General features: G+C 42.5%; 1 protein-coding gene across 1 annotated transcript in view; it reads right to left on the bottom strand.

Moving 5' to 3' along the window:
* Positions 1-26,970, bottom strand: part of LOC116490632 (titin-like) — a 244,166-nt gene that overhangs the window by 180,567 nt on the left and 36,629 nt on the right. Inside the window, 23 exon segments of the mRNA XM_032190013.1 lie at positions 34-312; positions 900-1,181; positions 1,392-1,670; positions 1,907-2,194; positions 2,338-2,616; positions 2,709-2,987; positions 3,129-3,407; positions 3,531-3,812; positions 3,951-4,229; positions 4,330-4,617; positions 4,737-5,015; positions 5,148-5,426; positions 5,537-5,815; positions 5,927-6,208; positions 6,309-6,587; positions 6,726-7,013; positions 7,141-7,419; positions 7,515-7,793; positions 8,171-8,449; positions 8,557-8,838; positions 9,390-9,953; positions 11,028-11,306; positions 25,625-25,681. Of these exon segments, the coding sequence (XP_032045904.1) occupies positions 34-312; positions 900-1,181; positions 1,392-1,670; positions 1,907-2,194; positions 2,338-2,616; positions 2,709-2,987; positions 3,129-3,407; positions 3,531-3,812; positions 3,951-4,229; positions 4,330-4,617; positions 4,737-5,015; positions 5,148-5,426; positions 5,537-5,815; positions 5,927-6,208; positions 6,309-6,587; positions 6,726-7,013; positions 7,141-7,419; positions 7,515-7,793; positions 8,171-8,449; positions 8,557-8,838; positions 9,390-9,953; positions 11,028-11,306; positions 25,625-25,681 (6,519 nt within the window).

Here is a 26,970-nt window from a genome sequence, read left to right as displayed (position 1 = left end):
GCACTAAAGAAGGCATGTGTGCCAATACCTTACCTTTCAGCTTAACAGTGCAAAAACAAGTGTCACTTCCTACGTCATTCTGAGCTTTGCACTGATATTCACCAACATCTGCAGCTTCAACATTAAGAATGTGAATGCTTGTATGGTAGTTTTTGGCTGTAACCTTATACTTCTTACTACTGCGGATTTGTCTCCTGTCTTTGTACCAGGTAACATCAAATGGTGGTGTTCCTGAAATCTCACATTCCAGGCTAACCTCAGTTCCTCTGAGCATGTCTACCGGAGAGGGCTTCCTGCTAAAGACAGGAGGTTCTACCAAGGGAAGAAAGAAGCATTTTTAGAAAGGAGTCTTGAGGCATTTGACCAACAGTTTACTGATATCAGCTATTCCACAAGATTGCTGGGACAACTAACTGAATGGGACATGTTTTTCCTTGTTTTCTGCACACATCATGAAATGATCTAACAGGCAGGTGAACATTCAGAGCTCTGAGCTCCTCTGTATAAAAGGTAAACAGAAGATTGATAGAGAGGATATAGGTCCCATTTAGCTGTCAGTAGTCTCAAATGCAGGGTGTAAAGCTGGCACTGATCAGTTTGGGTCTGTTATTTTACTTCATATTTTGGCTTCATGGTATATCAGATCTACCTGTCTTGGACCCTGCAATCATAGAGCTGGGGAACACCTAGCCTAGGACATGTTTGTATTAAGAACAACAACTGCCTTGTTCAGACCTTAGCAAAGGGGGTAAGGGGTCATCAAAAAACAAACAGAATGTGAAGAAAAAGGCATTCCCTGAAATAAGGAATTAATTTCACGTTCCTATGGATTTCCAAGGAAGAAAAACACAAAAAGAAAAAAAAAAAAAGTGTAACTGGAGAACAAGAGAACAGCTGACCTTTCACTGTGACTTTGGTGCTGCAACTGGCCTTGCCAGCGGGGTTGTGAGCTTCACAGATATAGTCACCACTCTCATCAGTACTGAGATGATTCATTTCAAGCACAGCCACAGAGTCGATGAATGAGGTCCGGAATTTTTCACTGGCAATAATTTCATGGTCGTTTCTGAACCACACTATTTTCATTTCTGGAGAACCACTGACTTTGCACTCAAGTCGGGCTGAATCACCCTGCTTGACTACTCTTGCCGTCTCTAGCTTCTTAGCAAACTTGGGTGGTTCTAAAAAACCAGAAAAGTGGTATCAGAAGGTCTGAATTAATACTAGAAAGGAAAGAGGAGGGAAAAGAGCAAAACAAGCAAGAGTTGGTTGCAAATATAGGGCAGGGAATTCACTTGACAGGGTATCAAAGATCACTAAGGTAGGCTTGTTAGAAAGGAAAGAAAACAAATAGATAAAAAGACTGCCAAACATCTAGAAAGTGTGCACACCTGTTACCATCAACATTGTAGTGCAAGAGTCACTGCCAACATCATTTGAAACATGGCAAGTGTAGTGCCCACTCCTAGAAGCATCCACTGAATAGAGGGTTAAGAACACAGTTGACCCTTCAATCCCAATGAAACAAGTTGGACCAGATACAAGTTCTAAGTCCTCTTTGAACCACTTTACTGTAAATGGCAGCGTTCCTTTTAGTGTGGCCTTAAACTCCACCGTGGAATCTGGGATGGCTTGCTGGCTTTCAGGTTTTACTAAGAAGCTTGGAGGCTCTGCAGTTTTTAAGAAAAAGAAATGTTCAGTTACATCATGAATGCCTAAGAATGAAGAAAGTTAGTGAGGCAAGCAGAGGCAATGAATACGTAAGAGGTTCAAGATACACAGTAAGAAAAGGGAGACCAGACTTTCAGCATTAGTATTAAGAAGTATAAGAGGGTTATGTTAGCACAAGATATAATATATTCTCCCAGCATTCATCACCAATAAGAAGTAGCAAAGAGTTTCAAACCTTTCACTGTCAGGACAGCACTGCAAGAATCATTTCCGGCAATGTTAGAGATATTGCATGTGTAATTTGCACTGTCTGACAGCTCTAGATTAGCAATCTCAAGTGACATGGTGTTCTCATGGCACAGGCTTCTACATTTGGCACTGTCAGTTATCTCCTTTCCATCCTTAAACCATTTTGCAGTAATGGGAAGTGATCCAGAGACTTTGCACTCCATTCTGATAGAAGATCCCAGAACAGTATCCTTTTTGGTTAGCCTTTTGATAAATGTGGGTGGAATTGATTGATCTGCCCAACACAAAACATGGCAAAAACATAATGGTTACCTTATCTTCCAGAAACACTTTTTATTTTTAGTTGTTTCTTTGTTTTGTTTGTTAGTTTGTTTTTAATCCCTCCCTGCTGGCTTCATGAGTTTGCCAAATACAAACCTAACACAGTCAGGACAGCTTCGCAGGTGCTACTTCCAAAGTCATTTTCAACCTTAAAACTGTATGTACCACTATCCTCCTTTGATACAGGTTCAATCCTGAAACTGGCCACATTGTTTTCAAAGCTCATTGTGTAGTATCTACTGGGCAGAAGCTGTTTGCCGTCTTTGTACCATCTTATTCGGAGTTCTGGTGTCCCCTCCACAGTACACTCCAAAGTTACGGGGTCTCTTTCAGTGACTTTAAGTGATTTAGCCTTTTCTGTGATCCGTGCTGGTTCTGGGGTACAAAGTGTATAAAAATAATTGTTAGCTACAGAGAGGTGACTGTATTCCCAAGCACTCATCCAGGATGAAGGGACTTCTACACACCTTGCACAAAAAGCAAAGCAAAGCACTTCTCCACTCCAGACTCATTCTTTGCCTGGCAGGTGTATCTCCCTCTGTGGCTGAGGTCAACACTGGTAAGTTTCAGTGTAGCCACATTGTTCTCAAAGGTAATATGGTGGTAATCATCATCTTCCAGTATTTTCTCATCTTTTATCCATGACACAGATAAGGGTTGAGCACCTGCTACAACACACTGGAATAATGCGGTGCCTTTCAAAATGCTAGTGACATTCTCCAGCTTCTTGACAAAAGATGGTGGTTCTGTGGTGTGAGGTTTTGTTTATTTAGAAGTCACAGAAGAGAAGGAAAGGGAAGAAGGAAAAGAGATCATATAAGGTCATCCTAGTCACTACATTTCATCTGGGGGATACAATGTTTGGGATACACCTCTTAGTGACTGACCTTTCAAGCTCAGCCTTGTACTACAAGAACAACTCCCACCTTCATTTGATATAATGCACTGATATTCACCAACATCTGAGACATCACAGTTGGTCACATTAAGGGTAAATATTGATTCTTTGGTGGAGATGGCATATTTCTTGCTGCTGAACATCTCCTTATTGTTCTTCAGCCACTTCACCTCAAATGGAGGAGTACCAGTCACCTCACACTCGAGTGTGGCCTCCAATCCCTTTACTACCTCCGTAGGTCTCAACTCCCGAACAAATGTTGGAGGCTCTACAAAAAAGAAGGGAAAAGTAGATAGTAACCTTGATGGTTATTAGGGAAGAAGAGGTCTCCTTTATTCCATTACCCCAGCTTCATGGCATAGCTGGGTGGTGACAAACGTTCAAGACCAACCTTTTACTTTCAACTCGATGCTGCAGCTCTCACTACCTGCATCATTGTGGGCTTCACAAACATAAATCCCACTATCCGATACTCTGGCTTGAGTGACTTTCAAAGTGGCTAGACCATCTATGAAAGAGATGCCATACTTAGCTCCATCAGTCACTTCATTCCCATCAAGGTACCACGTTACATGGATCTCTGGTGTGCCTACTATCTGGCACTCAAAAGTGGTGGACTGTCCTTCACGCAAAGCTACTATAGGAGTTGGCATCTGAACAAACCTTGGAGGCTCTAGAAGATAGACAAAAAAGGTGAGGCTTTATAATATGCATGGTAGTTTGTGGAAATACAAGCATTTCTTAACTCCTCCCCCCAAATTGCACAGAAAAATCAGAAACACAACAATGCGAAGAACACTGGGCTTCACACCTTTTACAAACAGAGCTGCTTTGCAAGTGGCAGTCCCCACATCATTGCTTATCTGACAAGTGTAGTTCCCAGAGTCAGACATCCTTGCTGAGAAGAGCTCCAGCACACTAGATGTGTTATCCTTCCAAACAGAGCGATTGGCACCAGAAAGGAGCTCTTGGCCGTCTTTAAACCACTTTATCTGCAGAGGAGTAGAGCCTTTCACCATTGCTTTGAACTGAACCCTAGCATGGGGCACAACCTCTTGGGACTGGGGCTTTTCCACAAAATATGGCGGTTCTATAACATGTTAAAAAGAAGAAAGAGGATTACTCAAGGATAGGTGAATTCCCAAATTATGAATGTGACCTAACACAAGAGAAGAAGAAGAATTTCAAACCTTTGACTGTTAAGAACCCACTGCATTGGTTGCTTCCTGCCTTATTTGTTGCTTCACAGGTGTAAGAGCCACTGTCTGTGCCTTCCAGTTTATTGATTTCCAGAAAAGCAGTGTTATCATGGAAAGAGTATTTGTGCTTTTCACTCGCTGTTATTTCTTGGCCATCCTTGTACCACTGGATACTTATAGGATGTGAACCAGACACTATGCATTCCAGGTGAACAAAAGACCCCTTAATGCTGTCCATTTTCTTGAGCTTTTTGGTGAATTTAGGTGGTATAATGAGATCTATCCAAGACAGAGTGAAAAGATAAAATATGAAATTCAACCATGATTGTAGTAGACGCAAAGTCAAGAGAAGAGATTTTGTAAGTAAAAACAAATACTAAAAGATAGCTCATACACACCTAGGACATTGATGCTGGCAGAACATCTACTGCTCCCAACATCATTGTGAACCTCAAAGATGTACTCCCCACTATCTTTCTTTTCCGCATGGAGCACCTTTAGGACTGAGACGGTATCTGTAACACTGATCTTATATTTTGGGCCTAAAGTCAGTTCCTTGTCATCTTTGAACCATTTGGCTGTAATGTCTTTTGTTCCTGAAAATTTACATTGCAAGGTTGCTGGGTCTCCCTCAGTCACATCTATGGACACAGCCTTGTCTGTGATTGTAGCAGGCTCTGTTTTAAACAGAGATATAGAGAAGGGAGTTAGGAGCATCTGTAAAACCAAACCAAACCAAACAAACAAAACAAAACAAAACAACAAGAGAACTGTCTGAGATCGCTGCCAGCACTCAGTGTAAGACCAACCTTTGACAGTCAGCAGAGCAGAGCACCTCTGAATTCCTGCCTCATTTTTAGCTTGACAGAAATATTTTCCACCATGTTTCAACTCAATAGACCTCACCAGAAGAGTGGCAATGTTGTTCACAAAGGTCATTTTGATATTATTGTCTTCAATCACTTCATCATTGTCTTTCAGCCAGGATACAGTGATGGGCAAAGAGCCTTTAACAGCAGCCTGAAACACGACTGTGCCCCCTCGAAGGGAGCTAATGTTTTCTATCCTCTTCAAAAACTGTGGGGGTTCTAGCAGAAAGAAAGTGGCTAAGTAAGTACAGGTTTGGTACATGACCATGTGGCATGAAACCCACACCAGCATAAGATCATGCTAGTGGCATTCTCCACCTTGTACTAACCTTTCAGTGTGACCTCCGAACTGCAGAGGCAGCTTCCAACATCATTTGTTACTCTACACTGATACTCGCCAACATCAGAAGCATCAAATCTGAAGACATGGAGGCTAATTAAAGATTTCTCAGTGCTTATTCTGTGCTTCTTACTGCTCCGCACAGGCTTATCATCCTTCACCCAAAACACTTCAAAGGGAGGTGTGCCAAGCACCTCACACTCCAAAACCACGTCAGAATCCTTCAAGACTTCCATGGATTGAAACTCCTTGCTAAAATAAGGTGACTCTACAGTGCAAAAGAGAGAGTGTAGTTTTTATTAATCACACTTTGGAAGCCTGGAAAGTTGCACTGCGTTTAAAGAGAAAAACTGGTTGAGTGCTTGGATGGCACACACACCTTTGATTGTAACAACACTACTGCAAGTATCTTTCCCAGCATCATTTTTGGCCTCACAAATATATTCCCCACTGTCTTCAGTCTCAACCTCTGAAAGATGGAGTACTGCCAAAGATTTTGTAAAAGACATCCTGTATTTGTCACTCTCCTTCAGTTCCCTGTCATCCTTGAACCACGTGATTTTAATCTCAGGAGTGCCAGTGACTTTACAGGTCAGCTCAGCATATCCACCTTTCTTGACCAGGTGAGTTGGCTCTAGCTTCTCCTTAAAGGCAGCAGGTTCTGTGGATTTAAGAAAAGCTTTCAGTATCAACAAGGCAGCAAAAAGTGCCACTGGGTCAATCCAGTAGCTGAAAGTTGAAAAGAGAGTAAGAATGCAAACCTTTTACAAACAAGTTTGCACTGCATGTTACTGAACCAGCTACATTGGAGACTTTGCAGATATATTTTCCCGAGTCGTTTGGTTTGACTGCATAAAGCTCCAAGTAACTTGCTAGTGCCTCTGTCATAATGTAGCAAGCTCCTCCTGTCACCATCTCAGTATCATCTTTAAACCATTTCACTGTCAGTGGTGTTGTGCCTTTAAATGTGCCCTTGAAACGTACAGTTGATGCTGGCAGCACATCTTGAGACTCTGGTTCTACAATGAAGCTGGGTGGTTCTAGATTGCATTGAAAGGAAACAATTGCCAAGAATAAGACACACAGCTTGCACTGTGGGGAAGAAAAGTATTATCACAAGAAAAAAAAAAAAAAAAAAAAAAAGAAAAAGACAAGAATTTTGAAACAAATTGCCAAACCTTTTATAAACAAAGTACTACTGCTGTCCTTGCTACCAGCAGAGTTTGTGGCTCTGCAAATGTAAACTCCAGCATCACTTGCATCTAGGTGTTTTATTTCCAAAGATGCAGAGCCTTCTGCAAAGTATATTGTGTACTTGGCACTTGAAGTGATTTCAGTGTCCTGCTTAAACCAAGAGACGGTCATTGGAAGAGAGCCAGAAATTTTGCAGTCTAGATGGCATGAGGTGTTAATGATGCTGTCAATATTCTTCAGTGGTTTGGTAAAGAAGGGAGGGAGAGTGCGATCTGTTGGGTATGAAAAAAATAAAATAAAATAAGCCAACACATGAACAAAAGAGAATACAGTTCTGCTTCTGGCTTTGCTGGGCTCAGAGCAGAATAACAGGCCTCTTTGCCAAGGGTCAGTACCGACCTAGCACAGTAAAGCTGGTAGTAAAAGAGCTGGTCCCCACATCATTGGATATCTCAAAGGTGTACTCTCCACTGTCCTGCATTTCAGTGGCATAAAACTTGAGCTGGGCAATGTTATTTTTAAAGCTGATCCTGTATTTTTTGCTGGCAGGTAGTGGCTTTCCATCTTTGAACCATTTGGTTTTCAACTCTGGAGTGCCTGTGACAGTGTACTCCAAAATGGCTGGATCCCCTGCTGTCACCTGAATCACTTCGGATTTTTCAATGATTTTGGCAGGTTCTACAACAGAATTAAACAATCAGTGTTAAGAACAAAAGTAAATTGCTCTTCTTAGGTGGGAGACAATGCAGAAGTTGCAGCACTCCTCCACTGACCTTTAACTGCTAGTTCACCAAAGCAGGACTGACTTCCTGCATCATTCTCAGCTACACAGGTGTATTTGCCACCAGAGCTCAGCTGGACACCAGTAATTTGCAGTGTTGCTAGCCCATGTTCAAATGTCACTCTCACTTTGTTATCATCTTGAATAATGTCTTTGCCTTTCATCCACGTCACAGAAATAGGTTCTGACCCTTTCACCACAGCCTGTAATGTAATACTGTCTCCAGCCAGAGCTGTCACATTTTCGATTTTTTTAATGAAAGATGGTGGTTCTAGTTCAAAGAAAAGAGACATAAAGAAATACGCATCTGCTATGACACCTTTTCATGCTAATGCTCAAAGATAGTTTTATGAGACAACGTACACAGTACATGGCACAATTCAGCTAAAGAGCAGGAAAAGGGAAGAGCTTCATTATCCAGCTAAAAGAGTAACGCTTTTAAGCATAAGAGTAATAGTCCTTTAAGCCCAATGTTCTTCAAATTCATGGGTTTGATGACAGGTAAGAGTTAAGATATATACAAATTTTTTAAGAGAAGAAGATACCCTCTATCCCCACCCACCCTAGCTACACAGAAATTCAGAGAAAATACATTATAAGAAATAAGAGGTTCCCTGCAGTAAGTGGAGTGTTCTCTCTCCCACTGACCTTTCAAGACGTATGTTGCACTGCAAATGCACTTTCCAACTTCGTTAGCTACCACACACTCGTATTCACCAACATCCGCGCTATTAAATGATGACACCTCCAGGGAAATAACAGCTTTCTGAGAGGTCAGCCTGTATTTTTTACTACTGCGAATCTGTTTCTTGTCTTTGTACCAACTAATTTCAAACGGTCCAGTGCCAGCAACCTCACACTGAAGAACGGTGTTTGTTCCCTTCACTACCTCTGCTGGTTCGAGTGTTCGGATGAAAGATGGAGGCTCTATAAAAGCAGCAAGAAAGAATTAATTGCCCAGGAAAAAAAAAAAAAAAAAAAAAAAAAAAGGTTTTTCCTCAAGAGTGTGAGTGGCAGTAGCAGGAAGAACAGACCTTTGACAACTACTTCTGTGGTGCAGCTGTCACTTCCAACCTCATTTACAGCTTCACATGAGTAGCTTCCACTGTCATCAACTTTCATCTCCAAAATATCTAACACAGCCACAGAATTGATAAAAGACATCTTGTGTGTCTTGGTTTCACGGATTTCCTTATTGTCCTTGAACCAAGTAACTTGGATTTCAGGTGACCCTTTGACTTTGCATTGAAGGCGTGCAGAGTCACCTGGGGTCAGTAAGTAAGACGGATCGACCTTCTTCACAAAAGATGGTGGTTCTAAAAATTGGAAGAAAACAGAAGAAAAGGAGGGAAGGGAAGGGAAGGGAAGGGAAGGGAAGGGAAGGGAAGGGAAGGGAAGGGAAGGGAAGGGAAGGGAAGGGAAGGGAAGGGAAGGGAAGGGAAGGGAAGGGAAGGGAAGGGAAGGGAAGGGAAGGGAAGGGAAAAGGGTAAAAAGGAGAGGGAAAGAAAAGCAGTCTGAAATACAAAGTTTTAAGACATTGGTTCCTAGTGCAAAAACAAAACATGACTTTAGAAAAGATCAGCATAATATTCGCTGAGCTGCAGTTCTTGTGGTTTCTCTTGCCCTCTCCCACCATCTCTCCCCTACATGCAGGAGTGACTCTTGGATGTGGCTAACAGAAGAAATATTGAAGCAATACACAGTGCTTCGGAAGACAGTTGGGTAAAAAGCAAGAGGTGAATGGAGCTGATGGAAGATCTCAGAAGACTTCACAGTGTGATTTCACCCCAGAGAAGACTTCGCCTGCAAAAGAAAAAAGCAGAAACCAAAGAAGAGCAAAGGTAAACAGTACCTAGGACAATCTTACCTCTGACTGTGACACTGGCAGAAGAGGAGCTGCTTCCTGCCTCATTTGAGATAGTGCATACATAATGGCCTGAATCCTTGAGTTTAGCCAGAGGAATCTCAAGCGAGGCTATTTTGTCTTCAAAGTAAATCTTATAATCTTTGCCTGGAGGGATTTTGTTTCCATCTTTTGTCCAGCCTACTGTAACTTTCCTGTCTTCATCTACCTGGCATTCAAGACGTATTTTTTTATTGACTGCTGACTGCACTGACTGCAAAACTTTAATAAAGTGGGGCTTGTCTATAATGACCATTTCAGCCTGGCAAATGTCAGCCCCAAACTTGTTGGAAGCTTTGCAAGTATAAACCCCTCTGTCACTGGTGGTGAGAAGGGAAATTTCTAACACATGTTTATTTTCCACTTTGGAGATCTTGTAGTGGTCCGAAGGTGAAATGGTCGTGCCATCTTTCTGCCAGGCGACGTCAATGACTGGAGTGCCCGAAACAGTACACAGGAACTTGGCGCTTTTGCCCACAAAAGTGGTGATAGATTCAGGTCTGGTAAGAAATGTTGGTGGAAGTGCTTCTGCAAAATAAAGGGGTTCATTGTTATCTGGAGGTGGAGAATAGAGCTTAAGCTGTTTCTCCAAGTTTCCCAAGGACAGAGAGCAGGAGGGGGCAGACACTTTTAAGCAAAAGAGGCCAGAGCAGTGAAGGAGAAAAGAGATGTTAAAAGATTATGAATTTTGGCTTTTTGTTTTGTACTTCTTGAGTCTGTATATTGCTCTAGAGCTTGAAGGCATGTTGACTCTGGAACAATGTACAAACCAAAGGAAAATAAACCAAAAGACAGAATTTCCTTTCCCAAGAGTGACATGTTTGTGTAGGATTCCCTTAAGATAGACAGGTTTGCATATGCTGCACAGTTTGAGTATCCTTCTTTAGTCTCTAGCATCTGGCATTTAGCAAAGACTACATAAAGACTCTTCCCACAGAATGAAAAATAGGAATGAAAAAAATAAAAATGCACCCACAAAGGTCCAAAAGATATTTAAAAGAAACAAAAAAAAAAAAAAAAAAAGGAAGAAAAAAAGAAGATAATTGCATAGTTATCAATAGACCAAAAAAAAAGTTTTGTAAAATGAAATAACTTTTGAACTGTCTTTTGTTTGCTTGAGATGATCTATTCCCCCATCACACAGAGTTTCCTCTGGCACACAGATGTTTAGGTAAGCATAGCCACACAGCCTGCCGCACAAGTATAACTGAAGAATAAATGTAAGATGGTCGGGTAATTGCACAGTGATTACTACACCAAATAAATCAGATTTAAAACTGCACATTTGCTTGTTGTCTGGAAGTAAAATAAACTCTCTTCAAGAATGTTTTCACAAAGCAATCCCATTCTATAGACAACATAGTTCTTCCCTGTCTTTTCCCATTTTTATTTCCTCCTGAAACTTTTCATACTAGGTACAGAAAATGCCTAGAAGCAGCATTTTCAAAAATTATTCCTTCTCTGTGCTTGTGCTCATCAAAATTAGGTATGCGTTATGTATAACAATGACAATAGCATTACCAGAAATGTTTGTAGGTAACCCACAGAAAGCATTACAATATACCAAGACATTTTTTGAAGTGCTTTTGACTCTGTACTTACCAGTTACTGTTAAAAGGGCTGTAGAGCTTACACTGCCATGCTGGTTGGAAGCTTTGCAGCTATATTCTCCATAGTCAACAACCTGAGGCCTCGGAATCTCCAGTGTAGATAGGTAGTTGGAGGTGTGAATAGAATATTTGTCCCCATCATATATCTCTCGGCCAGCTTTGTACCACTGGAATCTGACATTGGGAGCAGTCTCTACCTCACAGGTAAACTTGGCCACGTGGTTTACGGCCACCTCCAGAGGTTCAAGCCGCCTTCTCAGGATTGGTGCAACTGAAATCAGAAGCAGAGAGTAATTCAAAGCCATGCATACTGGCATTCTAGAAAGTAACAGTGAAGTGACTAATTGAAACAAAACATTATTTATTTGCAATCCATATTAAGTGATTGTAAAGGCAAAAAACAACTGTGGACAGACAGCGTCATGGTGCATAATGACATCAGAAAACACAGTGATGAAACTGGAAAACTAATGTTTAATAGCAATGTGGTAATATTACAATATAAACATATACACATTATCTTAGAGCTGCAAGAAATGGTGGTGTGGATAAGAAATTGTGCTGAAACAGTGCAATGACTCTGAAGACTGGATGCAGAAGTGAGAAAAGTGGCAAGTATAGGTGAACTTCATCATGGGATGAAGCAGTCAGGACTGCAGTATAGCTTGTCCTGACCTTGCTTGTGTGATGCAAGAATAACAGACTGCAATGTGATAAAAGGAGATCATAAATCCAGAGAGAAAGGGGACCCTCTGATTAGTGTTGTGATTATATTAGTATTGTATCTGTATTCAGACAGACAGAGTAGGGCAGTTTCATTAGCACAACAGTGTATTAGAAAGGCAGAATTTTATCCCCATCATCCAACCTCTTTTAACAACTGTGACTTTTGCTGTTGTTGCTCTTTTTCCACCTTGATTCAGTGCCTCACATGTGTATTCTCCTTGGTGGATGTCCCCACACACTTGGCTGATTACTAGCGTGTATGTATCTTGATCCTGCAAACACTTGAATTTGTTGCCTGAAGACACCAGTTTACCCTCAAAGTACCAATTCACCTCTCTGACATTTGTTATGACAGACACTAGATTGACACTCTCCCCTTCCTCCACAGTAGTATCGACCAGTTTGCTGTGTATAATAGGGTAATTCTCTTTGCCCAACTCATCCTCTAGACTCCCACCTTTGTTTTCCAGACCCCCTCTGCCCTCTTCCTCAAATATTTCTTCCCTTTTCTCCTTCCTTTTCAGTATTTCTGTGGGTTTCTCAACAGGAACACCTGCAGAGGCTACATCAGCAGTGGCTGCAGCTGCCCCTACATCCTTGATTTGATTGTGTTCAGTCACAGTATTGATTACTTTTGCATGCAAAGGCTGCTCCAGGGGTATTTCTGCCTCCATAGTTCTCTCGGCCTGCTGGGGCTCCAGCTCAGAGGTTTCATCACAGGATTTTCCTGAGTTAAGTGAATGGAGATGGACCAGCAATGCTTTGGATTTTTCATCTGTTAAGAGATGTTTTTCTTCATAAATAAGAGAATAGAAAGCCTCCTTCAAGACTTTTTTCTGGTCAGCTGTCTCAATGCTGACTTCTGCCAGGGAGATTGGGACTTCTATGGGAGTGAGTCCTCCTGTGGTCACAACATAGGTGCACAAAGTGTGTTTATGTTCCTTGGTGATATTAATTGTCTCTACTTCAATGCTTTCTTTATCAGCCAACCATTCTGTAAACAAGACATTTTGCTCACTTACAACTGCAGCTTTTAGTGCATCTCTAATTTGGGACTTTATGTCGAGGTTGCAGCTCTTGGGAACCTGATCAGTGAGCTGGCTCTCTTTGGTAAGGACTTGGCTTGCCTGGAGCTGGTGAGTGTACATTGTTTCACGTGGTTGTCTCTCTACCCTTGGACACTGCCTAAGTGGGCTGGCAAGATCGACAACATGTTCTTCCTCCAATGACTGTTTTTCTTCTAGCAGTAAGGGAAATCTTATAGCCTGTCCCTCACAAATTCTTGAAGCAAAATCTTCCTCTGCTGTTTCCAGGGCAGAAACGTTCTCCAAGGGAACAGCTTGACTCCCAGTGCAGGCCAATTCAGAGGGAAATCCGGGTTCAGCCTTTAGCTCACCTTTCATTGCCTGGAAGCCCTCTAGGACTTTTAAGTGGTCACCATCTATGGCGCAACTCTCGGTGGTGCTTGACGCCTGCAGAAGGGCTTGGGAAACTTCTGTCTCCAGGACAGCCATCTGCTCCTCCTCCTCAGGGATGACTCGCTCTTTGGGCAAGAGCATCTGTGCAGCCACAGTCCCAAGGCAGCCTGGCAGTTGTGTTTCAATTGCTGCTCCAGGCACTGCACCTTGGGGGCCAGTAGGAAGGTTTTGCAGTGACTCTGCCAGGAGTCTGCTGTTCTCTTGTGTTGTGGCTGCTTGGGCCAGCATCTCTTCAACACTCTGCACAGCAAGGCAGGTTGTTGGCAGGCTAGGCAAGATGTTCTCCTTGGGCAGCATGTGCTCTACCTGGCTTACTTGGAGCTGGAAGAAAGCCCTGGGCTCCCTCATGGCCTCAAGACTGAGTGCTTCTTTCACAGTGGGAAGCTCGCTGGCCTCCTCATAGGAGAGGGGGCTTTGGTCCTCTGCCACTGCAGAGTGCTGCAAGGCTGGGCTCTGCCTACACACAGCACGTTCCTCGGGCAGCACAAGGAGCTCGACAGAGCATGCAGCCTCACCCAAGGTGCTCACTGCCCTGCATGTGTACAGACCAGTGTCTTCCTCCATGCACTCCCACACCGTCAGGGAGCCCGAGCCATCAGGGTAGTGAGCCACAGAATGACGTGCATCAGAGAAAAGTTGCTTGGTCCCCTTGAACCATTCCACATTAGGGCATGGCTCCCCAGCCACGATGTACTCAAAGACAGCGGTGAAACCTGGAGCACACTGCACACTGTCTGGTGCCCTGGCAAAACAAGGAGCCCCAGGTACCCGTTGCCGCACATGGAGGTGGGCACTGCATTCAGCCTCACCATGTACATTGCTGGCCATACATGTGTACTTGCCTTCATCCTGCATGCTCACATATGGGAGGATGAGACTGTGGTCATTTCCAGCAAACACTAACTTACAGTCTGTGGATGGGGTTAGCTTGACACCATTGAAAAACCACAAGATTTTGGGTGTGGGACTTCCAGTAACAGTAACAGAAAGCCTTGCTACATCTCCCTGCCAGACTTCAACATCTGAGACCTGTTTGAGGAAAACAGGTGCACTGCCCCCCTCCTCCATTTTCATCTTCGTTTGGCTGGAATAAACTGTTTTTTCAGGCTCAAATTCAAGTGTTTTTTCTCTATCAGGCAACTGAAAGCTGCTGCTGTAGCCTTCACTTCTTCCCTCCTCAGAAGACACAGTAAGAGAACTAGAGAAGTCTGTATGGGAAAAAAATTAGTTTAGTTTTACTAGAATGTTGAAGTGACCACTTGAAGGTAGCAATAAACAGCGAAGAGTAATATGCAACTCTGTTAGTGCAACTATTTTTGTGTATGTGGAGGTTTTCTTAATACTGTGCAGTAGGTAGCAATGAACATGAGGTCCTCCTTCTGTTAAATACACACTTACCATAAATAACCACACACAGTGTGCTGTTAGGTTACTTATGAACTTACCATCTTGATCAACATGGGCTTCTCTTTAAAACTAACATCACAGTATGGGTTAGTCATAACCTCTTGTAGTATTCAATGTACGCTGCAATTAACAGTTACACAACATTGGTGCATTTCAAAAATATAATTAAAGTGGTATGCGCCATAGATACTTATATGTGCAGTCATACAAACAAGTACAGGAGAACAGTGCTAAGGCTGTTTTAATTTAAAACACCAAGAAAAAAAACAGATTGTTAGATTTAGTTCTGGAAAAATATGACAAACTTTACAGCACACCAGACTTTCTTCTGGCGCAGTTACTTCACTACTTTCAACTCTATTTTTTGTCTAACACAAGATATTTCCATTCCCTTACCAGCTTTATCCTGCCCCTCTCCCCCCCCCCCCTTTTTTTTTTTAACAGTAGACCCTTGCAGTTACAACACCATTATTACTAAAACCATGAGTTTACATTCTTGATTTAATGTCATTGATTTTCCTTTCTGCTTTTAAACCCCTCCCTAGCACTATCCTGCATATTAAAACCAATATTATACCCAAGAAAAATACATTAGAGCACTTCAAAGTTTTTCTTCTTGCCTTTGTGAACTTGGACAGTTATATGATGAACCACTTTGTTCTAATGGTGATTTTGAAATGTGAGGAAACAGACATCATGGAAAGAACATGTTGTCTGTCCTCTGCAGATCCTAGACACTAGAAACATCAGTGAATTCTGAGATTTCCCAGAACAAAACAAGCTATCCAGAAAAAGCACAACACAAATAAAACTTTTGGAAATCAAATCCTGTTGTCCTCACAGCTATGGAAAAGAACAGAATATGCCATACGTAATTATTTCTCATTGTAGAAAGATTAATAATTGCTAAAAACAAACATCATAGTGTACTTGACATAGCACAGTGCGTACAGTGATCACCTGCCCAGAAGAGACACTTAGGGAAAAAAAAAATAAATTACATCTGTCCCTTAGTATTAACTAACAGCCTCATTAAACCAGTAGAGCAATTTCCATAGAAATATAATGTGCTAGTGAACTTGAGGATGATCAATTGAAATAGGGCCCATAAGAAGGTATAAAAATTGCAGAAGGGAACTTATGATAACAGACATGGGAAGACATTATATACAGGAGTGGAGTACAAATTAATGCACTTATTTGTGTTCATGTTTGTCATATTTATGACAAAAAATACAGATTATTTTATATTGTAGCTATGTCTGTGAAATGAATAAAGTACAAGAAGTGATGGACTTAAATATTTTACATATTTATTTCACAAATTAGCCATACATGCTAACATTTACACATTGGTGACAAACATAATAACATAGTTCACCTTTTTTTTTTTTTTTTTTTTTTAAGATACATGACTTGTAAAATTGAAGACATTAAACCTGAGAATAAAATTGTGATATTTTTAATTCCTTTGAAAGCAAAACATTTTGAAGGGAGATGATCAAACATGGCTTAACGCTATACCCGTTGCCCCAGAGGAAGTTTATTTAAACTAGAATTATTCCAGATTTATACTGTTGTATCTTAGGTCAGGCTTTCTATCTTTACAAGCACAACATAGTGCTCCTGGCTAATGTACGAAACTTAAAATCAGACTTTTAAGCTTACAGAAAAACACAAACACTGCTGCACAGATATAGATAAATATGCCTGGCCATATATTTCAGATGTGATTATGAACTTGGACCTGTTTGGATACAAGGCTTTGAAGTAGACATATTTCTACTAAAAAAAAAATCAGTTAATTTATGTGCAAATTAAACACACATCATAACTGCTTAGGGCCTAACCAAAGGCTTTCTGGCCTCATTGACTTTGTACCTAAAAGACTCATGTCACAGCTAATGCATAGCATAGAACAATTCTTGTCAACTTCCCTAGGGACCTCTGCTGCCTAATGAATCAGTTAGTGTTACACATCTGCACAAGGAATGGATAAGGACAGATGAAGAAGCAATTAACTCCCATCACAATGTTGGGTCAGACACTCCCACTTCTCTTTCCTACCACTGTTACCTAAAAAAAATTAAATTTTTCTCCACTTATTAACAACATAAATATTCTTTATGGGGTCATGACTGGGAAGAAACCCAAGTGACATAATGGCATTAACCTAACCACTCCAGTCATTTTGCCCACATACTGGGTCACTAGAAGTTGCCTCTCCTACAAGTTGAGTTTATACTGGGCAGCAGAATTGGGGAAAGTGTATCTTTTGAACAAAAATGACTATTCAAAGTAAGTGATGAGATTATCTTAAAAGATTGAGTTTTTGAGGCATACTGACCTCATTGTGAGGATATGTCAAACTCAGAAACAAGAACATGCACGAACATAGCTGGCTGTACTGTAGTAATAGTTCCCTCACACTTAAAATCACCATTCTCCTTAAAGAAGTTTGCAAGGCAACAGATAGCAATTTGTAAATAATGTGGTGAACATCATAAACAAATAATTAAAGTAAAAGTAATTTTTGCTAAGGGTTGTTTAGGGTTTCACTTTGGAACATTTGCAACTGGAAAGCTGGCACATGCATTACAGTTATTTAACTTCTGATAAATATTAATAACTGATACTTTTAACCTGCTTAATCAAATTATCATTGTTTATGTAAGACAGATTAATTTAGTTTTGATTTAATTATGTCAGCTACAGCTGATTCCTCCTCCTAAATATTATTTTTAAATACAAAATTATATACTCACACTGAGAACATTAATGTAAAAATATTTTATGCTGAGAAAATGCCACAGGTAACAATTGAATGTATTCTATTTACTTCTGGTCATATTGAAACAGCACACGTAACTTTTACTACTAAAAAAAAAAAAAAAAAAAAGGAAATGGAAAAGAAAGAATTTGTAGAGATTTAGTTCTAATGTGAAACAAGAATACTGCATATTTTTTTATTATTTATTTATTTTTTACTACTGTGTATTTCCTATGAATGACACTGGCATATGGGGCCAAAAAAATTATATTAATGAATTTACAGTTACATGATGGATTTATTAAGCTCCCTCTCCTTTCTCTTTAACTTTTAAAGATACAGTACAAAATAGATTTTTATGTTTATTACTTGGTAATAGAGTAAAAATCCTGTCCAGTCTCTACTAAAGCAAAACTTTTATTCTCTTCCCATTGTATCACTTTTCTTTGCAACAGAATAATTTCTTTGACTGAATTAAAAAAATAAATAAAAAATCATAGGATTCCATGAGTCAACAGAGTGAGACAAATGGATATAAGAGTTTTGCAATGACAGAAACTGTAGACACAGGATTTGAACAGAGAGACTCACATTTTCTGGCACAACATTGTGAGAAGGGGAAATACCAGTTTAAGGAGTTATTTCATGGAATTATGTCCAAACTAAAAAGCAAGCCTAAGTCAGTATTCCATACTGTTAGATTACAAGAAAAAAGTAAATTCAGCATTTTTAGGTGATTTCTAGCCTACGTAAAATAATAATTGCATGGCTACAGACACACAGGGGTATGTACACTATACAAATGATTCCTATATATATGAATGTCAATTAAAATATCTTTACAAGAACGAGTAAGGAGCTTGGGAGGAATCTGAAATGCACCTCAGTACAGAAAGTGTGTGTAAAACTTATGCACACCATAAATCTCACTTAAATTCCCCAGTGAAAGTAAATTTAAGTGAGATAGAAACATGCCCATGTGGAGTGAATTTCACCCCTAAAGAGACGAAAATCAATGCCCCTAAAATGATTGTTGCATTTTTACCTGTAGCGAACAACAGTGTACAACATTTAGTGTTTCAGAATAGACTCTAAGTTACGGACATTTAGTATAGCGTTAACACTGCACAAGTCTCAGCAGTTCCTGCCCTGTTAATAGCTATACACTTGTACTTCCCACTGTCACTTTGCATCAAATTTTCAATAGTAAGGCTATGAGAACCCCCCTGCTCTTCCTGCACATAGTACCTGTCTCCTTCCAACAATATCTCATCCTTGTACCAATGAACACTTGGGTAAGGGGAACCAGTCACAAGACACTGGAAACAAACTGAGGCACCTACAAATGTACTGTAGTCAGAAATGAGCCTCAGAAATTTGGGAGGGGTTTCTGTGGCCTGGAACTCAAAACTGCAGCTCTCTGAGTCCTCTGCTTTAAACTCAATCTGTTCTTCTTGGGATGTCTCTCCAAACGCATCAAAACTAGTATCGACACATTTCTGCCCCTCCACCTCTTGCTCCTGTTCAGTCACTGCAAGCAGCTGTATTGCTCTCTCAGAGTTCTCCATGTGTGGTTTAAATTCCAGCTCTACTTCTGACCAGTTGCCTGGGGACACAGTCTTACTCATAAGCAAGTCACACTTCTGGGGCCTCTCTGTTTCACTGCTCATGTCTGCCTCACTGCTTAACTTAGCACTTGCTCCCTGCTGAGCTCTGACTATGAGGGAGCCTTTACACATTGCTTCTCCCAGCCTATTGATCGCTTGGCAGTGATACGAGCCACCATCAGAAGAACCTACATTAAGGACCTTCAAACTGTGAAGTCCCTCTTTCTGACTTACAACATACTTCCCTGAGGCGGTTGTCACACAGGTGTCACCTTTAAACCACTGCACTACTGGGACAGGAGTACCTGTTACCACACACTCAAAGACTACCTCCGAACCTTCTGTAACTTCCACATCTGCAAAGGGCACGACAAAGCGGGGAGGCATTTCTGTCACTTGGAAATCAATTTTCACATCCTCACTCTCCTCTGAGGCCAAGCCTGAAACTTGCTCCAACAGGGCAAGTGGAAGAACATCCAGGGAAACCACCATGCTCTTCTTATCTGGGCTAAACTCAGGATTAGTTATGATTTTGACCTGCTTCTCAAACTCCTTCACCTCATTTTCATCCAGCTCCACCTCCAGAAGGATTTCCTGTGGTGAAGGTGACCGTGAGGACGTGTTTTGCTCCAGGTCAAAGTGTATAACATGCTGGTGGGTGACAGGGGGTGGCAGTGCTAGTGATCGCCCATCTTCAGACAAAACTTCCACCTGTGCAATGCTTTTAGCTTCCCCGACAATGTTCACCGCATGGCACAGATACTGTCCTTCATTGTCTTTCTGGATGTTCATGATCTCCAGCATGCACTTGTTCCCATCCTTCTCTATCCGCACTCTCTTATCCATCTCCAGAAGAGACTTATTATGATACCACTTCACTCCTGGCTCAGGCACACCCACCACCTCAGCCACAAAACTAAGCGTGCTGCCCTTGTACAGCCTCCTCCTGCTCAATGCCTTGAGGAATGCAGGTGGCATCTCATTGCCTGATGGCTCTAGGGCTTCACGGGGGGTCCTAAACACCTCAGCCCATGAGTGGTCTGGAGTCTGACAGCTTTCCTCACAGGGAGTAAACATTGCCAGGGCATCCATATACTCTCCAGTGGGTGTCCGGTAACGCTCTGGTGGTGTTCTGTCCCCTAATGCAGAGCTGGGTCCCTCGAAGGGTGTGAAGTAGCGCTCAGAGGGTGTGTTGCACTTCGAACCCTCAGAGGGTGTGGAGTAGCGCTCAGGTGGTGTGCTGTACTCTGATCCCTCAGATGGTGTGGAGTAGTGCTCAGGTGGCATGCTGTACTCTGATCCCTCAGATGGTGTAGAGTACTGCTCAGGTGGTGTGCCATACTCTGAGCCCTCAGATGGAGTGGAGTAGCGCTCAGGTGTGCTGAGTGGTGTGTGGTAGGATGCTGATGAAGCAGTTTCGAAGATCTCCACTGAGGAGGGAGGTGTGTAGAAGTGGTCTGAATCAGGTGACTCCTCTCCGTTCCCACTCTCTAGCTCTATGGACATTTCTGACTCAGGAGAGAAGGGCCGGGCCTGCTCCTGCTGGTTGTTGTAATAGTCATAAACCATGCTGAAGGTAACCTCCTCTACTTCCAGGGAAGTGATGGTTTCTCGCTGTTTCTTTTGAGCTGTGCCTTTGACATCTGGCACTTCCTGCATCCCCGCTGACCTTAAATACTTGGCCAGGGAGAAGTCAGGCTGCAACTCTATGGCTTGAACAGCACTGGGCTCTGGACCTGCAGAAACATCTTCCCATAGTCCTTCATTATCCAAGCTGTTCTCAGAGGTTTTCTCAGTTGGAGTCCTCTTCTTGCCCCCACACTCCTTACTTTGCTCCTTCTGTGCCACAGAATCATCCATTATTGAACCAAGTTGGAGTTGCCCAAAGTAGAAACCCTTAGTTGTGTTTGGTTCTAGATGGATGTCTCTGACTGTTTCCTCAGGGTAACTTGTGCTTTCTATTTCACAAGTGGAACTGCTCGCTACTTTCTCAAAGATCTTATCTACCCCAGAGCCATCTTCCTCATCTGTTTTATGCCCAGGTTGGGGTTTCCTCTCAAGTGCAGCTTTTTTCAAGTCACTGATGAAGCTGTCAGTCTGAGTGTCTGTTGACCCCAGACTCTCCCCAGTCCCTCTCACATGTGTTTTCTGTACTGTCCTTTGGAACTCTGTTGTGGGCTGCACCAGAAAACTATGATTTTGTCCCTCAAGTGAATCCTCCCCACAGACATTTGCCTCTGACTCATTAATTTCTTCAGCAGAAGTCCTCTCTTCAGCAGACAGTGCAATGCTGCCAAGGTTCCCACTGGGGATTCGCAAATGAGGCTGCCTAATTTCTGTTGGCTGCTCTTCTTCCTGGGCGCTGACCTCCTCCTGCTGCATCCTATAGCTCTGACACAGCTCCTCACTTAGAGAAATCTCTTCCACAAGCACTTCGTGTTTGTGCACAGGAGAGATGGGCCCAGTTTCTCCCAGCTGCACACTCTCCAAACCTGCAGGGGGTTGTGCCTGTTTTGTGTCCACAGATTCTTTATCTGGGAAAGGCTCCACAAACTTCTTCAAATCAAATATGGTACTGGTATCATTGGTCTCAGATGACAGTAATTGCTCTTTGAAATGAGTTTCTGGGTGAACTTCAGCTTCCTCAGTAAAATCCTGACCAGTGTTTTCTATGCCAGGAGGAGTAAGAATTAGATCCAAAGAGTAGTTGCCTTTGTCAGGCTCTGTTTCCTGCAGCACTTGTCTATCATTGTATATTTCCCAGTGTGCAGCATCCCCAACACCAATCATTTCTTCTTTATGAAGACGGTCATCAACCTCAATGTTCTGTTCAATATCTACTGATCTCTCTTGATGCTTAGCCTTTTCTTCCTGCTGCTCTTCTGCACAGAAGTTATAAAAGCCTAATGGCTCTTTTGTGGGTGTGCTTGAAATATAGTCCTGTAGGTGGGGCACACTTGGCTCATCTACAGGAGATCCATCAGAAGGCATTGCCTCCCAGGCAGGTGCATCGCTCTCCTCCAAGTAGCTGTCACTCTCCTCTTGCACCAGTGGTGATACAGGAATGAAAAACTGTGGATCCTCACACTCACTTGTCAGAGCAGTCTGCTCAGAGGCAGGCATTTGCCCTTTCACTTCTATAAATGGTGACTTCAAGAATTCCCAGGACAGACTGTCTGTATGTTGTGCCAGCTTGTCTCCTTCAACCTCCAGCTCCTCTGAAAAGTGACCTGAGTCCTTGGCCACAAGTTCATGCTCTTCCCTGGACATACTTGGGTGCAGGACAGTGGCATCAATTCCAAAGCCATGTTCCTCAGAGACTGCTTTTCCCCTATGCTGCCTCATCTTAGACATATCATCTGTATCCCTCACACACTCTTCTGTATAACCCATTTCCTGCCTCGAACAAACCTCCATGATATCCAGCACCACTGTTTCCTCCATCTTACTTTCCCTGAAATTCTTTTCCACCTGTTCACAAGAAGATGGAGACCACTGCAAGGGCCAGAGCAGATGGGATTCTTCCTCCTTGGAGCACGTGATTTGTTCCTCTTCCTCCTTCCCAAGTTTGTTGAGGCCTTGGAGTTGCAGGGTATGGTTCATGCCAGGCAGTTCCTCAGTACCTCCATTCTTGCTATACAACTTGTGTGCACTAGGCTGCACTGTCAGCTCAGAGACAGTCTGGGCTGTTCCAGCCACATTCTTGGCTACACAACAATACAGCCCAGCATCTGAGACAGAGACCCCTCGGATGTGTAAGCGATGAGTGCCGTTGTCACCCTCCTCAAACATAAGCCTCTCACTTGCAGAGAGATGCTGGCTGTTCTGGGACCAGGTCACAACAGGTGGAGGCTGCCCAGACACGGTACACTCCAGCACAACTGCCTCCCCTTCGTAGCAATGGATGTGTGCTGGGGCTTCTGCCACCATTTGGGGTGGCTCATTTCCCACATCAAATGAAAACTTGAACTTGTGCTTTATGGCAGGTGCAGCCTGATCTGGAGAGGGCTGTGTGGTCTCCCTCGTGTCTGTGTCTTGCTCTGGTGTTGGAGTGGGGGCAGTGATTTTGATTTCCACAGGCAGTGACAGTAGGTCTGAGTCTGGAATGGTATCTGGCAATCCCTGCTCCACTGCAAAAGCCAGGCTGACTTCCTCCTCTTCTTGTTCTTCCTCCTCCTCATTCTCTTTCTCCTCTTCTTTCTCCTTCTCCTCCTCTTCTTCTTTTTCCTCCTCCTCTTCTTCTTTTTCTTTTTCCTCCTCCTCTTTCTTCTCTTCCTCTTTCTCTTTCTCCCTCTCCTTAATGGCCTCATAGGCTGGCATCTGCTGCCTCACATGAAGTGCAGCTGAGGTGCTGACTGTGCCCAGTGGGTTGAAGATCACGCAGGTGACTGTGCCACCATGCTGTGGGAGCAGAGATGGGAAGGTCAGTGTAGAACGGCATCCTGTGGTGTGAACTGCAGTACCCCGGATGCGCCCCACAGGCTCAGCATTGTTGTACCAAGTGACTGTTGGCTGTGGGTGGCCATGGAAGAGGCAGGAGAAGGTAACACTGTGCCCCTCAACAGCCTCCTGGGGTTTGACCTCCTGGACGAAGAGAGGTGGGCAGGGCTCCAGGAGCCCACCTGGTGCCTGCCATTGCTTCCCTGCTGCCTTGGGCCTACCATACCCTTCCATCACCTGTACCTTGAAGGACTCAGAGCCATCCATCTTGCCGGGCGCCTCAGGTGGGCTGAGCTTCCCAGGAGGGCCCTCCTGGGGCACAGACACGAAGGATTCCTGCTTCTTTTTCAGTGCTGCCCTCTTTGCCTCCCGCAGCCGCTGCAGCTTCCAGCGGATTTCCTCATCCAACAGCTCATAAGCATTCACCACTGTGTCTCTCTGCTCCCCACCACATGCTGGCCTTAGACGATGAGATCCCACTAGTGGCAACCTCTGGAAACGGATGGTTCGTACCCTGCCCTGGGCTGGGGAGAGGTTCTGGAGCAGCTGCTCAGCCTCCTGCCCCTTGTCAAAGGGTGAACCAGTGCAACGAAGCACTACCCGCAGCCGGTCCTGCTGCCGCTGCTGTAGCAGGCACTCCCAGCTCTCCTGCATCAACTCCACTTTCCCCCTGCAACCCAAGCCCTGAAGCTCACCACTACGTGCCACTAGCAGTGAGGCAGTGGATTCAGCTGAGCCCTCACTGTTAATAGCAAATACCCTGTAGCTGCCAGCATCATGTTCTCGCACGTCCCGCACCTCCAGGCTGGCACTATGCATGTGCTCCTCACTCTCAGTGCGAATCACTTTGCGGCAGTCCTGGTGGACTGGCCGGTTGTTGTGAAACCATGCCATGTGGGGTGGCGGGCAGGCCACCAGCTTGCACTGGAAGACAGCAGGGTCCCCCTCCAAAACAGACCTACACTTGAGGCCCTGCATGAAGGTGGGTTTGCAGTTCTGGGGACAGTCCAACACTGCTGCTGCCTCAGTTCCCTCGAGGTTCAACTTGCTGTGCTGCCCTGCAAGAAAAGGAGATTGGATTATAGCATGCCCCACTCTGCCTGCTATCTGATTGAAAAAAATTAAATAGCAATATATTGAATTAAAAAATGGGCATGCAACATTTCATCACACACCCAGGAAAAAAAAAGTAATTCACTCACCATATTTGTTCGAATAAACGCAACGCCTTGCTCTGTTTAAAAGATTGACACGAAAATCGTTCGTTGTCTTTTCTTTCTTCAGACTGTGGAAATTTCTTCTTGAACAAGCAAAAATGAATTTCAAAATAACACGTTCTTCTGTGTGTATGTTTTTGCTGCCTGGAAAAGCTGTGTGTCTTTGGGTAGCAAAGAAGAAAATCTTACCTGACTTGCAGACAGTAGAATAAACGCCCTTTCTGACCCTTCTGTTTATAGATTAAATGTTCAAACAATTGAGAAAAAATATTTTGAAAGATATACAAAAAACATAAGTAATTAGCTAACATGAAATGAGAAGGCGTTTATTCGAACTAATACAGCCACTAACTTCACAGTGTTATGCACAGGGAAGAAAAAAAAAAAAGGCAAGCAACATGAACCACATATGCTATCTGCAAGCCAGGGTAAGAGATGTATAATGATGAATTAATGTACGTAGATGAAGTGCAAGGAATCAATGGGAACGTATAGCTTTCACATATCCTAAACAACAAATGCTTTCTAGTAGAATTCATCCATCTGATAATGTCCATTGAACTGATTAAGATTAGGTTGATAACTTGCTTAAAAATAATATGATTAAAATTTATATAGCTTCCTTCTGAAGTAAACTATTCCATGCGTTCAAAAGGAAATTGAACAAATAAAAGCTCTGTGAATAGCTGCAAAGCATGAAGTAAAAGTTCAGAATATAGCTGCAAAATTATAAATTTGAAGTTTTAAACAATTTAAAACTTAAATAACTTTATAATGCAGGTAATCTTTTGCATATCAAAACAAACATGCAACATGTTCCGATATGCTTTAAAATGTGTCTGTTTTTCCCCATCAGACACTACACAGAAGCAGATAAACACTTTTCACAGTGTTACTAAATACTGGTAACTACTTATTCAGTGTAACATTATTAGTGACTGTACCTTTCACTTCCATTTCAATCTCTTCCTCTAGCTTCTCATGAATAATTTTTTCAGGAGCTAGGAAAAAAAAAATATATATTTTTTTTTTGAGCTAAAATTGCTGAATGTACCAGCCAACATTTTAGGAAGTAAAAACATTCACTCTCTCTTGCAAAGATACAGAAATTCACACATAAATACACATAAATGCATGCCAAACCACTCAAATATTTGATAAACTTTGAAAACAGAGTAATTGAATGCTTTCAAACTTGTTTGCAATGTATACTTTTCTACAAGATTTGCTTGTTTTTTGGAAGGGTGGGAGAAGGTTTCTAATATAACATGCCTTTATCATGCCTTCAATTCCTGAAGAAAACATTCAGCAACCCACAGGCTTATGAGATGTTTCTCGTTCTTTATCATCTCCCAGGGAATGAATGTACTGTAATGCAATGATGTTATGAAAGAGGAATCGATACTTGGAAGGAGCATGCAGTTGCCAACCTGTCACTCTCAGATGGGTGCTGCACTCGGCTTGTCCTGCAGGATTAACTATTCTGCACTTGTATATACCCTTGTGGTTCTGACCAACTTTCAACAATCTTAAACTGCACAGTGGCCCATCATGTTTTAAGGAACACAATGCAGACTCCTCAACTATTAGCTGATTGCACAGCCAGACCACACAAGGTGTAGGCACACCCTTCATTATACAAAAGAGTAAAACATCATCTCCTTCTTTTACAACGGTTTCTGAAGGAAGAGTTTCAAGAAACTTTGGTGCTCTAGCATCAGTTTCTGCAATGTCTTCACATGGCACAACATCAGGATAGTAGACTCTGCTTCTTTGCTTCTCAGCTTCATGTAGTCTTTGGGAGGTAGATACAAATAAGCTTGAGGTTTTCTTGGATGATTCTTGCTTAACTTCAGATGCTTTAAACTGACAATCTTTGGCTGCTTTAAAGCTTTTAGTATCTGATTCAAGGGTAATTTTTGTTACTGCTTTGGCTTGTGCTTCTTTAGCTAGGTAAGAATAAAGTTAGGAAAAGGATTAGGTCAGATGTTTTGCAGGAATAAAAAGCATCCTTATATTTAGGCGGGGAAGAAAAACAAGCCAAGAAAACAAGCCACTAAGAAATTAGTACTGAAAAGAATGTCTAACATATTAGTGTCACAAGGCTATTAAATATGACTGATTACACATTTAAGAGCTCTTTTCCTGCTAAGCTGAGGTCCCAGTTGAGTCTATGTGACTTTCATGGGACCAAGATTGGGTCCATAAGGCCTAATACACACCTATCTTCACTTTTTTAGAGCTTCAATGTAGCAGCAGATGTAGCTGCAGAAAAGTAGCAGCAGAAAAT

The sequence above is a fragment of the Aythya fuligula genome, chromosome 6 (genome assembly GCF_009819795.1).
Source record: "Aythya fuligula isolate bAytFul2 chromosome 6, bAytFul2.pri, whole genome shotgun sequence".
In the NCBI taxonomy this organism is placed as follows: Eukaryota; Metazoa; Chordata; class Aves; order Anseriformes; family Anatidae; genus Aythya; species Aythya fuligula.
Note: the sequence above shows the minus strand (reverse complement) of the source record. Positions and strands in the feature narration are given on the sequence as shown.